The sequence below is a fragment of the Bufo gargarizans genome, chromosome 1 (genome assembly GCF_014858855.1).
Source record: "Bufo gargarizans isolate SCDJY-AF-19 chromosome 1, ASM1485885v1, whole genome shotgun sequence".
Classification (NCBI taxonomy): Eukaryota; Metazoa; Chordata; class Amphibia; order Anura; family Bufonidae; genus Bufo; species Bufo gargarizans.
This window is the reverse complement of record NC_058080.1, coordinates 575854076-575868793: the sequence shown is the minus strand read 5'-3', so window position 1 is coordinate 575868793 and position 14718 is coordinate 575854076. Positions and strand designations below refer to the sequence as shown.

General features: G+C 42.4%; 1 protein-coding gene across 3 annotated transcripts in view; it reads left to right on the top strand.

Moving 5' to 3' along the window:
* The window catches only part of ORAI1 (ORAI calcium release-activated calcium modulator 1), a 54911-nt gene extending 46206 nt beyond the window's left edge, over positions 1-8705 (top strand). For all 3 annotated transcript variants that reach the window (XM_044275738.1, XM_044275737.1, XM_044275739.1), the window contains exon 2: positions 6907-8705. In XM_044275738.1, the coding sequence (XP_044131673.1) occupies positions 6913-7461 (549 nt within the window). In that variant the 5' untranslated portion in view covers positions 6907-6912 and the 3' untranslated portion in view covers positions 7462-8705. The remainder of the gene's footprint in view (positions 1-6906) is intronic.
* Positions 8706-14718: the final 6013 nt, after the last annotated feature.

Sequence of the window (14718 nt, the reverse complement as noted above, 5' to 3'; positions counted from 1 at the left end):
ATGACTTTGAGCTGTCAGAGCAGTTCAATGGCTGAAAAAATCATTCATTCCTTTTAAGACCACTTTCACACAGTCAGTGTTAGATCAGTGATTTTCCATCGGTGGCTGTGAGCCGAAACCAGGTGCAAACCTATCCATTATGCCTTATCTCGGTGAAAGCTTCACTCCTGGTTTTGGCTAGCAAACACTGATGGGAGTCACTGATCAAACACTGACATGTGAAAGCGTAGAGATGGATGATTTATTTTAACTGAAATAATTTTAAGTGAAATTTTTTTCTTCTATATTTTAATCACAAACTTAGGCCTCATGCACACGACCGTATGAATTTACGGAAGGAAGACATCTGTGTGCATTCCGTGTTTTGCAGAACCGAACAGCTGGCCCTTAGGCCTCATGCACACGACCGTTGTGTGCATCCGTGGCCGTTGTGCCGTTTTCCATTTTTTTTCGCGGACCTATTGACTTTCAATGGGTCTGTGGAAAAATCGGAAAATACACCGTTTTGCAGCCGAGACCGTGATCCGTGTATCCTGTCCGTCAAAAAAATATGACCTGTCCTATTTTTTTTGACGGACAACGGTTCACGGACCCATTCAAGTCAATGGGTCCGTGAAAGAACACGGATGCACACAAGATTGGCATCCGTGACCGTAGGTTACTTTCATACAGACGGATCCGAAGATCCGTCTGCATAAAAGCTTTTTCAGAGCTGAGTTTTCACTTCGTGAAAACTCAGATCCGACAGTATATTCTAACACAGAGGCGTTCCCATAGTGATGGGGACACTTCAGGTTAGAATATACTAAAAGAACTGTGCAGGGGGGGGGGGGGAAGACCCCCCCCCCCCCCTGTAGTTAACCCATTGGTGGCCAGTGCGGCCGGCCCCTCCCTCCCTTGTAGTTAACTCATTGGTAGCCAGTAGCCCCCCTCCCTCCCCTGTAGTTAACTCGTTGGTGGCCAGCCCCCCCCCCTCCCTCCCCTGTAGTTAACTCATTGGTAGCCAGTGGGCCCCCCCCCCCTCCCCTGTAGTTAACTCATTGGTGGCCAGCCCCCCCCCCCCCTCCCCTGTAGTTAACTCGTTGGTGGCCAGTGGGCCTTCTCCCCTCCCTCCCCCTCCTAATTAAAATCCCCCCCCCCCCATCATTGGTGGCAGTGGAGAGTACCGATCGGAGTCCCAGTTTAATCGCTGGGGCTCCGATCGGTAACCATGGCAACCGGGACGCTACTGCAGTCCCGTTTGCCATGGTTACTTAGCAATTTGTAGAAGCATTATACTTACCTGCGAGCTGCGATGTCTGTGTCCGGCCGGGAGCTCCTCCTACTGGTAAGTGACAGGTCTGTGCGGTGCATTGCCTAATGATCTGTCACTTACCAGTAGGAGGAGCTCCCGGCCGGACACAGACATCGCAGCTCGCAGGTAAGTATAATGCTTCTACAAATTGCTAAGTAACCATGGCAACCGGGACTGCAGTAGCGTCCCGGTTGCCATGGTTTCCGATCGGAGCCCCAGCGATTAAACTGGGACTCCGATCGGTACTCTCCACTGCCACCAATGATGGGGGGGGGGGGGGGATTTTAATTAGGAGGGGGAGGGAGGTGAGAGGGCCCACTGGCCACCAACGAGTTAACAACAGAGGAGGGAGGGGGTGTCCACTGGCCACCAAAGAGTTAACTACCGGGGGGGGGGGGGGTCTGCAGGGGGCAGTCATGTACACAGTTTTTTTGTATATTCTAACCTGAAGTGTCCCAATCACCATGGGAACGCCTCTGTGTTAGAATATACTGTCGGATCTGAGTTTCACGATGTAACTCATATCCGTCAGTATAGTCTAACATAGAGCCGTGATGGGGACGCTTCAAGTTAAAATATACCATCGGATTGGAAAAAACTTCGATCCGATGGTATAAAAGGGACTCCTGACTTTACATTAAAAGTCAATGGGGACGGATCCGTTTGCAATTGCACTATATTGTGTCAACGTCAAACGGATCCGTCCCCATTGACTTGCATTGTAATTCAGGACTGATCCGTTTGGCTCCGCACGGCCAGGCGGACACCAGAACGACTTTTTTTTCATGTCCGTGGATCCTCCAAAAATCAAGGAAGACCCACGGACGAAAAAACGGTCACGGACCTACGTTTTTGCAGACCGTGAAAAAATACGGTCGTGTGCATGAGGCCTAAATAGAACAGTACCATACTTGTCCGTGGTTAATAGGACAATAATAGGACATGTCCTATTTTTTTGCGGAACGGAAACATACGGAATGCACACGGAGTACGTTCAGTTTTTTTGCAGACCAATTGAATTGAATGGTTTGCAAAAAAAAACAAAAAACGGAACAGGCACTGAATGAAAATCACTCGTGTTAATGAGGTCTTAAAGAAATCCTGTCACTGCCAACTTTTTTTTTGTTTTGTTTTTAAAGCATAAGACATGTCAGGAAAATATTAGGGGGAGTCAGGAAGTGTCAATAAAACTAAAGGGGAAGGTGGTCAGTGGCGTTACTGGCAAAGTAAAAGTGCAACAAACAGTGCATCCCCTCCCATTGTGCACCTAAAATCTCAGTAGCATAAAAAGACACATTGCTATAGAATAGAGTACCCAATTTTCATAGCAAAGGTCCTACATGCCAGTATGCTTACAATCCTGCCAGTGACCGACTCCCTTTTAACAGGATAAACAAAAAAGACCAAACAGGCCAAGCACTCATTAACCCCCTAAGTCACGGGTGTACAGTACACTGTGCTTGAGTGTGACCCACATCTATTATGGTAACCAAGGTATCAGCTCAAAAACTTCTAACAACCTACACAGAAGAAACTAGCCCAAAACAGTAACCATAAAATATAATAGTTTTATTGTGTATACAAGTAACACAATTATTTTATTTTTTTTATAAAAAAATCACATGATGCAAGGACAGGTGGCAGAAAATGCATTCTCCATAGATCACATAATTTGCACATGGGGGTAAATATGGACTACATCCACTGGGATAGTAGCCTGTAAACAACATAGCTACAAATAGTGCCAGGAATAAATAGTAATAACTGTGTCCAGCCCAGAGCATAAAAAAACTAATGCCAATATTCAAACTCTCCCATTTGCAATTATGGTCAATGGTGGACGCGACCCCAATGCGTGTTTCTGCATACCTTCGTCTGGCAGAGTGATAGTGCAACAAACAGACTCTTTCATGGTGCAGCTAAAATCTCAGTAGCATAAAAGACACATTGCGCTAGATTAGAGGACCCAGTTTTCATAGCAAAGGTCCTACATACCAGTATGCTTACAATCCTGCCAATGACTCCCTTTAACCCCTTAGTGACTAATGACGTACTGTACGTCATGATGTGGTGTTAGTTACCGCATCATGACATGCACAGTACGTCATGAGATCCAAGTATACTTGCGGTGATACCGGCATCTAAACTGAGCTGTCCGGGCACCCGGCAGGGGACCAATCACAGCGGTCCCTGCCTTTTTGTATCGCTGCGATTGGCCAGTCAGATTTGAATGACAAGTCGCACCGTTCAGCAGCGCAGCTCCGATCTCCTCAGCAAGTGTTGAGGAGATGAGGGCTGCTCTGCTGTGTTCACTGTGCCCCGATCTCCCCCTTCAGGATGGCCGAACGAGACCAGGTAACAATGAGAAGGCCGACCCCTCCCCACCCCCACAATTTTCCAGGATGGCCAAGCTATAGTAGATTGTCAACTGTATGTTACAGATGACAATCTACTGTAACAACCGACATCAGTGCTGGCACTGATGTCGGTCGTTTAACCCCTTCCATGGTGCAGTCCGTAGGGACCGCTGTATGGAAGGGGTTAACAGGAAGGAAGCTCCCTCCCCCATCAGGCACTGTGGTAGCATCCCGTTTGATCATAACAGAGGGAGGGAGCTCCCTCCTTTTCCCCCTCCCATCGAGCTGCTTCTCTGCTGTGGCAGCGTCCCGAAGGTTACCATGGCAACTGGACACCTTAAGCCTCATTTACACGTCTGTGTCTGTGCTCAGATCCGTGGTCAGTGATGAAGCTGTCAGTGTTTCACTGACACTGAACAGCTGAAGAATCTCTTCTTAATGATCTGAAATACAGATGACATCCGTGGTTTTCACGGACCCATAGACTATAATGGGGCGTGATGGATCCGTGAACACGGACAAAATAGAGCATGCATCCGTGCTAAAAAACTGACCCACGGGCCATGCTAAAACCCTGTGTGAATACACACATTAAAATGAATAGGGATGTGGGCTGTCTGTGGAGAACTGTACAGCACACGTCCGTGAAACACTGACATGTGAATGAGGCTTTACACAGGCATCCATTCATGCTTGTAAGCCTTACAGGGTCCTGCCAGAGGCAGGAGCCTAATCAGGCTTAGGCCTCATGCCCGCAATTTGCGGAACGGCAAGGACAGCCGTTGATATAACTGCCTATTCTTGTCCGCAAAATGGACAAGAATAGGACAGGTTATTTTTATTTATTTTTTGCGGGCCACGGAACGGAGCAATGGATGTGTGCTGTCCGCATCTTTTGCGGCCCCATTGAAGTGAATTGGCCCGCATCCAGGCCGCATAAACTGCATTTCGGATGCGGACCAAAATAATGGTTGTGTGCATGAGGCTTACTGTGAATGATAATACACTGCAGTACACTATGCAGTGTATTGTGGAGCTATCATACCCACTGGATCTTCAAGAACCAAGTGGGTCTGAGTCAAAGTGTAAAAAAAAAAAAGTTACATTTTCCCATTTATAAGCACATGAGAAAAATGAAGAAAAGAAAATACCCTAAACATGTTTAGTATCGCCGCGTCCGTAACATCCAGCTCTATAAAATATAAAATGACCTAACCCCTCAAGTGAACACAGTAAAAAATTAACAGTGCCCAAAAACTATATTTTTTTGGTCACCTACCATCACAAACAAAAAGTACAACGCCAAGCGATCAAAAAGGCGTATGCCCCCCAAAATAGTACAAATCAAACAGTCACCTTATCCCACAAAAAATGAGACCCAACCTAAGACAATCGGACAAAAAATAAAAAAAGCTATGGCTCTCAGACTATGGAAACACAAAATCATATTTTTTTTTTTAAATGCTATTATTGTGTAAAATTTAAATAAGAAAAAGATTACATATTAGGTATTGCCATGTCCGTAACGACCTGCTCTATAAAAATATCACATGACCTAACCCCTCAGGTGAACACCGTTAAAATAAATAAATAAATAAAAACACAGCCACCTTGCCCCAAAAAGTGTAATAATAAATGATCAAAAATTCATATGTACCCAATGGTACTAATACAAACGTCAACTCTTCCTGCAAAAAATGAGCCCCTACACAAGACTATCGGCAGAAAACATTAATATAAATGTGGCGTTCAGAAAATGGACACAAAAACATGGTAATTTTTTTCAAAAATGCTTTATTATGTAGAACTGAAACAAAGTAGACATATTTGATATCATTGCATCCGTGACAACCTGCTCTATAAAAATAGCCATCATCTACCCTGTCAGATGAACGTTGTAAAAAATAAAAACTGTGCCAAAACATCCATTCTTTGGTTACCTTGCCGATTAAAAATTATTAGTACCCCAAAATAGTGCAAATAAAACGGTCACTTTATCCTATAGTTTCCAAAATGGGGTAACTTTTTTTTTTTTTTTTTTTTTTTATTGTTTTTACTGTATGGTGCATCTGGGGGGTTTCAAATGGGACATGGTGTCTTAGAACCAGTCCATCAAAATCTGCCTTCCAAAAACCGTATGGCGCTTCTTTTTCTTCTGAGCCCTGCCATGCACCCATACAGCAGTTTACGACCACATGTGGGGTGTTTCTGTAAACCGCAGAATTGGGGCAATAAATATTAAGTCTTGTTTGACTGTTAGCCCTCAATGTGTTAAAGAAAATAATGGATTAAAATGGAAAATCTGCCAAAGAAATGTAAAAATGTAATCTCCATTTTCCTTTAATTCTTGTGGAATACCTAAAGGGTTAACATGGTTTTTTAAATCAGTTTTGAGTAACTTGAGGGCTGTAGTTTCTACAATGGGGTCATTTATGGGGGGTTTCTTCTATGTACGCCCCACAAAGTGACTTCTGAACTGAACTGTGGGTTTATGGAAACTTTCTTAAAAATTTTAAGAATTGTTTCAAAAATTCTAAGCCTTCTAACATCTCCAAAAAATTAAATGACATTTACAAAATATGCCAACATAAAGTAGACATATGGGGAATGTTAATTTAATAAATATTTTATGAGGTATGGCTTTCTGTTTTAAAAGCAGAGAAATAGAAATTTAGAAAATTGTGAATTTTTGGTAAGTTTGTGATTTTTTCAGAAATAAAGGTGAAATATATTGACTCAAATTTATGACCGTTTTCTCGTGACACATTGTACTTCTTGACCATCTCATAATGGCTTGGATATGTAAAAGTGTTCCAAAAGTATTACCACATAAAGTGATACTTGTCAGATTTTCAAAAATAAACCTGGTCACGAAGGTACAAAATGGCCTAGTCATTAAGGGGTTAAACGGGAATACGGCTTTAAGGATAGTTGGCAAGTACCTCAGGAGTTTATCTTGTCTTATTCTGTGTCATTGCTGCACTATATTGTGTTGAACAAGAGGCACTATTGTCTGTGTCTGTTTTTGTTAACCTTATGTTAGTTGCTGGATATGAAAGGATTGTACACCCTGTGTTCCACAGACCTCAAAACATTTATCTGCACCTTTGCCCACAAAGGAAATTGTCCTTTGGCCACTCATTTTGTAACAGACGTGCTATTGTTTTTCAGATCATGTGCAATGTTTGCCTTTCATTTTTGGACCTATTTTCTGTTTTATTAAACTTAACATTGTCCTCTTGTGTCTTTGTTTAGGTGGCAATGGTTGAAGTCCAGCTAGATGCAACCCATGAATATCCAGCCGGCCTACTGATAGCTTTCAGTGTCTGTACTACTGTGTTGGTTGCTGTACACTTATTTGCGCTCATGGTCAGCACCTGCATCCTGCCGAACATAGAAGCCGTGAGCAATGTCCACAATCTCAACTCCGTTAAGGAATCTCCGCATGAAAGGATGCACCGCCACATTGAGCTAGCGTGGGCCTTCTCCACAGTCATTGGAACGCTTCTCTTCCTTGCCGAAGTTGTGCTGCTTTGTTGGGTAAAATTTCTCCCGGTGAACAATCCCAAGTTGCTAGTCAATCAGACCTTCATCAGTCCTGGGAAAGAAGCGGCAATAGCGTCAACGTGCATAATGGTGCCGTTTGGATTCATTTTTATAGTGTTTGCGGTTCATTTCTACAGGTCACTCGTCGGCCACAAAACAGATCGACAGTTCCAGGAGCTGAATGAACTCGCCGAACTGGCTCAACTTCAAGACCAATTAGACAATAGAGGGGACTCTACCCAATCCCCTGGTCATTACCCCTAAAAAAAAAAGTCCTGTTATAGAGTTATTCGCGTCTGTCTTATGATGTTTTGGATCATGTGAGAAGTGGGCCGAGATGAAATTTAGGAAGGGCTAATTCTTTAATACTAAGAATGCACTTTGAGGCAGAAATCAAATCTTATTCGGTTCCTTTCAACCATCTTCCAGTGTGAAGGAGACAGGGATAAATTATCTATGCATTCTCAGTTTGCCTAAGATCTAGATCTCTCTCAGGGCAGAATGTGGATTTTAGCAGGGTCTGCTTTCCACAACCAGCTGCTTGGAAACCTCCATTTATGGACCAGTACCAGATTAGACCGTTTTGGAAGAATCCACTTGTCCCTGTTACATTACACTGCAGCTTGCTTGCCTGGATTTCCCCCATGTATGTGATTGTTATGAAGAATACAGCTGTCTTACGCCCCACTCCGGGTGAGCAATGTGCGGCTGACTGCTTGGCTTGTCGACGTCACTGGAAGTCTTCTGCTGCATGCAGGGAAGTGGACAGACAGTTTTTGTAATGCATGCCACTATAATCATTTGTGTGAGCCACTGGATTGCTTTGAATATTTAACATAGGGTGTTTGTGTGTATATAGGCCGAGACTCTCGATAGTTGATCCCAATCAACAGTATTTTTTTACAGCATTTTTCGCACACATTTATAATATTTTGCATATGTTTGTTGTCTGAAGTGCCTCCGATGCATCAGAGAAGGTGCTGTATTCATTTCTGATTTGTTACATCTTGTGTGCAAATCAACCCGCACCCGGCTGCAAAAATGTGAGAGGGGGGGGGGGTCTTGATGGTAATGTATAGAATAGCCTCTGGTCTCACAAGTCCTCTCTCCTTCAAGAAATTTTTGGGTTCTTCAGGTTTCTTAATTGAAAAACATTTGGTTTGGTTAAAAAAATATTTGTATAATTACATGCTGAGATGATCATTGCTCCTAGATATGTTCTTTGTGGCTTATAAAGGGAAACGAATGCACAAGGATGTCCGCTATCTTCTCACCAGTAGTCTACATGTCTGCGATTTACTTCAGTTTCTTTGTTTTTTTAATAACAGCCCCGAACATGGATGTCCACTCATTGGTCAGGTCAGGTCGCTACCTACATTTTGGCGCGGATAGTTCTGCTACATGGTATCGGGCAAGGAAATCCGTTAAGACTTTATACAGTACACAGAGGGCTAAATATTAGTTAATGGGATTGTGCCACCATTAAATATTTCAGCATTAAAAAACAAGTTATTATTGTCACTTTCTGTTACTAATAATTATCTTCTTTATTTCTGTAACGTCGACATATTCCACAGCGCTTTACAATCAGGGGGTTCCAGTACAGTCATAAATAACATAACTGCAAACGGGTCAGAAATTAAAAGAAGAGGAACGAGGGCCTTGCTCGCATGAGCGTACCAAAATGCTCCAGTTGTGAGATGTTTCCTTAACTTCATTATAATGGTGCCCCCCCCCCCCCCCCCCCCGGTGTTTAATCTGTATAGAAATGTGCACGCCTACCTTCTGAGGTGGTCGCACATGTTCAATTCAACTGCCATCAGCCTTATGTACTGTTAGAATCTGTGACAGTTACAAAGAGAGAGCTGCAGCAGAAAGTTTGCGTTCTCAAATTTAAAACTATCCTTCACAACACTTTTCAGTGTTTTTAGGTCAGTTGGAGCCATTGGGATTTGTCGTATATGCATCATGATGTGAACAGAGTATTAAGACACTTTTACACAGAAGTATTTTGGTCCCTATTTGTAAGCCAAAGCCAGTAGCGCTACATAAAAAGTATATGGGAAAGATTTGCAGCTTTTCCACGTTTTGGTCTGACTAATGGTTTTAGGACTCTTGCACATGAATGTGTGTGCCCCGTGCCCGTATTGCGGACTGCAATATACCGGCACCGGCCGCGTGCTGTACACAGTCCACAAGACTTTTTTTTTTTTTTTTTTTTTTTTGTGGTGTGGACTGAATCTGGTGGATCACGGACCCATTCAAGTGAACTGGTCTGCCTTTGGTGGCTTTTTATTTAATTTTTTTTTTTTAAAGGGTTTATCCCATGACTAATGTAAAAAATGAAAAACAGACATCATATAATACATGACAACCTATTTCTAACAAAGCTAGAACCAGCCCTGTGCCGCACATGGATCCAGAGATCTCCCCATTTATTGCTCTGCTAGATTTATATCAAGCTGACATCTCAAGGGGAGTGTCTTTCCTGCTGCAGCTAAGGGGGCGTGTCTCAGCTCTACCCATCACATCTCAGGAGGCAGTTTCAGGATGAAACTGAGCATGTGCGGCCTACTCATTAAGTGGTCAAAGAAATAAGAAAACAAACAGCATGTGGCGCTATACAGATACATTTTATTGAATAACTCAGTGGCTATGCTAATTTTTTAATTACATGAAATTACAAAAGTATTCAGATCCAGGTGCTGGTTTGAAAAATGTAGAATATTTTTCATGGGACAACTCCTTTAAGTACAATGTACAGCCTCCATAGCCTTTAGGAGCCTTTTACAATAGTCAAAATGAATATTTATTTCTGATCATTGTAAAGGGCTCGCTGTTTGGCAGCTGATTTTTGGATCTTATACCAGCATAAAAAATGTTGTCAGATGCACATCCCCTGTTACATGTACTGTATGTAAACGAATAACAGCACCACTGATGTGATCATTCATGCAGGGCTTATTATCTTTGTGTGAAGGTTCTTAAACGAGCACCAAGCGACATGCTATATCAATCGGACCTTGTTACACAGGAAGAAAGCCTGTATTACACAGGCCGATTGGGCAAGCAATTGTCGCTCCCGGCAATTGCTTGCTAGCTAGCGGAGGAGACCGCTGCTATGACATGCAGGAGCGATCACTATTCCATCGCTTGTCCCAATACTGTCTGCCGCCAGCAAGATTTGATTTTTAAGCATGCTAAAAAATCTGAATTGCCAGAGGAATGAGCGTTTGTTCGTTCATCGAGCAATCAGCGGCAGTATTACACTGCAAGATGATCGCTAACAAGCTTTCATGCGAACGTTCGTTAGTGATTATCGGCTGAAAAATCGTCCAGGGTAATACAGCCTGAAGCCTGCCCATGTAAAAGAACCTGTAAGGCACAATTACATGCACCACCTTAACAGGCAATTATCAGGAAGAAACGTCTTGATATTTGCTTGCTTGTCAGTGGCGGTAAGAGCTGCATTTACATTTAGAGGTGCATTTTGCTCAATCCTTGGATTATTTGTGGCACCTTTTAAGCTGGACGATTATCGGGAACTAGGAGTCTTACTAGTCGCCCAACATTTGCCCCATGTAAATCCAGCTTTAGACCTCTTTCACATGTCCTTGTCCATAATGACATCCATGAAGAGTTGGTCTGTGGTCCATTCTTGAAGATATCTATGTATGTGAAAGTACACCCATCACTTTACAAAATATGTTGCGTTAAAGAAACCTAAGCAAATCGTCATATTTACTGCAATCATGGCGGCGGTTATTTCTAAATATTTTTTTTCTTAGTTGTGTTTTAAAAATTACTCTTCTCACTGAAGTCAATGAGGAAAACCTGAAGAGAATAGGACATGGCCCTTTAGATCAAGTAGGCTATATCTTAAGGCCTTAAAGGGGTATTCCCATCTCTGACACTGATGGCTTATCTCTAGGATATGCCATCAACGTCAGATAGGTGCAGGTTTTTAGCTCCAGAACCCTCTAAAGTAAAGGACAGTCCACCTTGCAAGAACGACCACCCTCAATTCACCGCTATGGGACTTCCAAAAATAGGCAAACGTACTCCCTATCTATTATACGGCATTAATGGATTAATTACACCCTCAATGCTATTTGATAGGCATCTAAACCTTTTTTTTTTTATTATTTGTTAGTGTCTGCCATTACTACCTCTAGGGATAGGGCCTTCCACAGTTTGATTACTGTAAAGAATCCTTTCCTGTATTAGGCTACATTCACACGAAACGTATTTTATTTCCGTATCCGTTCCGTTTTTTTGTGGATAGGATGCAGACCCATTCTTTTCAACGGGTCCGCAAAAAATGCGGACAGCACACAGTGTGCTATCCGTATGTCCGTTCCGTAGCCCCGCAAAAAAGATAGAACATGTCCTATTCTTGTCTGTTTTGCTGACAAGGATAGGCATTGTTACAATGGATCTGCAAAAAAAACGGATGCCATATGGAACGTCTTTTTTTTTTTTTTTTTTTTCGGACTGCAAAACGTATACGGTCGTGTGAATGTAGTCTTAGGCTACTTTCACACTAGCGTTTTCAATTCCACTACTGAGATCCGTCATAGGATCTCAATAGCGGAGGAAAACGCTTCAGTTTTGTCCCCATTCATTATCAATGGGGACAGAACTGAACGAAACGGAATGCACTAAAATTCATTCTGTTCCGTTTGGTTGCGCTCCCATCGTGGACAGAATAACGCTGCAAGCGTGTGGTGCGGAGCAAGACGGATCCGTTCTGACACACAATGTATGTTTCTATGTAAATCAATGGGGACAGATCCGTTTTCTCTGGCACAATAGAAAACTGATCTGTCTCCCATTGACCTTAAATGGTGTTCAAGACAGATACGGTACTTCATGGCTATAGAAGACCTAATACAACCGGATCCGTTCATGAGGGATGCATGCGGCTGTATTACTGTTACGGAAGCGTTTTTGCAGATCCTGTATCCTTTATAGTATATGGAGCCTAAAACAGAATCCTACGTTCAAGCTGTGGCATTACGAGGGGTAATAGTCAATATTACATCATGATCGCATTTTTTCTTTTTTTTATACAACCTAAGATCTTACCTGCTTTTGAAGCTGCTGTCTGACACTGAGCTCTGCTGCTTAGCTACTTAAAACCAGAATAACCGTCCTTTTCTTCATCTGTTGCCCCTAGTTTTATTCCATTTAATGTGTATGCAGCCATGTGTGCATTACTTTACATTTATCGAAATTAACATTCATCGTCCACATTTTTGCCAGTGCTTCCAGCTTGTGTAGGCCTAGTGGGTGCCTATCAATATACAGTATATTGTTCAGTTTATGCATCCCCACCCGAGAGCTGCCTAAAGGCAAAGGCCTATATAGTGTCATGTTCTCCACAAGTCCAACGCGGTTGTGAGTTGCTTGTGACTTTTATTCAATTTGTGTTTCTACAGCCAAATAGCCGCTCTATAATAGTTGCAAGACAGCAAGTTGCGGACAAGTCCCAAAAATGTTGTGGTTACGCAGCTTTTTTTAAGACTTGTCACATGACCCATGTCATTATGTAGGTGTAGCCTAAAAGCTGATTGGTGGGGGGTGTTGGACCCCCACCAATCTCATATTGATGAACTATGCTATGGAGGCAATCAGTATGTTGTTCCTGGGAAAATCTCATTAAGTGCTTTTAAAAACAAACTGCATTTCATTTCATGCGTTTTTCATAGCATGTTTATGTGTTTTCGAGGTTGTTTGTATTTTGTAATATTTAAAATATGGAATTTTTTTTACTGCCGTTTTTCAAGTTCTACAGAGAAGCCTAAGCAAAAAGTCATACCCCAGAGCATGCTGCGTTTTGAAACCAGCAATAGTGCCACAACCCAAACTGTATATTGTGTAGTGTTTTATATTTCTATATAGACTTTTTAAAATAACTTATGACTGAAGCACTTTTGAGCTTAAAGGGGTTATCTGGGATTATGATATTAATGGCCTAATCCTTAGGATAGGTGATCAATATCTGATTATTGGGGCTCTGACACTGATCAGCTGTTTCCTTGTAGCTTCGGCACCTGTACTACACAGCTCCATCACTGTGTATTGGACAAGCTTGGTAACTGCAGTACTGCCCCCATTCACCTCAGTGGGAGCAGTGCAGCAGTAACCAGCTCCATCCACCACACAGACTGAACTGTGTAGTTAGTAAATAAGCTCCATTCTGTGTGAATCCAGCCTTTGGGACTTGGGTAGAAAATTTAAATATTGGCTCAAAAGTGTTATTTTTATTTATTTATATAAACATTACATATACTTAAAGATACATAAAATATAGCTAATAATAAAGAATGCTTTTCCAGAAATATTTTGACTTATCTCAGACATAGGTGGCATATTGCTAGGATAGAACATCATTATCAAATAGGTGCAGGTCCCACCTCTGGGAACCACTCCCATCTCCAGAACGGGGTCCCTAAAGTGAACAGGGAGCGGTCGTGCATATGTGGCTACTCTGTCACCGCTTTGAGAGCTCCAAAAGTAGCTAACTGCTGGTTTGGCTATTTCTGTCGGTCATAGCAGTGAATGGAGTGGTGGCCGCACTTGGAGTGTGGTGTGAATTCCATTCACTGCTATGGGACCCTTGACAATAGCGGAGCACACAAATGTGTGGTGTGCTCTCCTTGACTTTGCGGGCCCTGTTCTGAAGAGGTGGCACCCAAACTTATTTGACATGGCAAAATGCCACCAATGTCTAAGATGAGCCAACCCCTTTAATTAACAAAATATTATCTTGGTAGGGAAATATGTTTTGTCTAAAGTTTATTTTTCTGTATGATATACATACATAAGCTTTCAAGAATCTTAAAGGCAATCTGTCACATTGGGCATGTCTTATCTGCAGGCAGGATGATCAGAGGAGAAGCTGAGCAGACTGTTATATAGCTTTACTCCTTCAAATCCCTATTCTTTCCATACTAAAGTGAATGGTCCCAATTGTCTGTGTGACTGTGCATAGAGAACGATAAGTTGCCAAGAAGGACCACCCATTGGACTCCAGAGTTTGTAGGAGTGTAAATGAGTACAGTACATTTAATGGCTCATGTACATGATCAGATTTTTTTTTTCTGTATGCTATATGTATTTAAGGGCGCATGCAGACGACCGTAGTGTTTTGCGAATCCGCAAAACACCGTTACCGGCTGTGTGTGTTCTGCAATTTGCGGACAATAATAGAGAATGCCTATTGTATGCGATTGCGATCTTTTCTACGGTACCACAGTGTGCTGTCCGCATCCTTTGCAGCCCCATAGAAATGAATAGGTCCGAACCTGTTCTGAGAAATTGCGGAATGGATACGGCTGTCTGAATGAGTCCTAAAACTGATAGCACAGTGATCCATACAATTCAATGGGGCCATGCACATATCCAATTTTTGCTTTATTTTTAATTTTTTTTTCTCACTGATCCAAGTGCCTAAATGGGAATCTCACAGCAGGTCCTATGCTTATCCATTTTGCGTAGGAAAATAGCTCTTTCTAT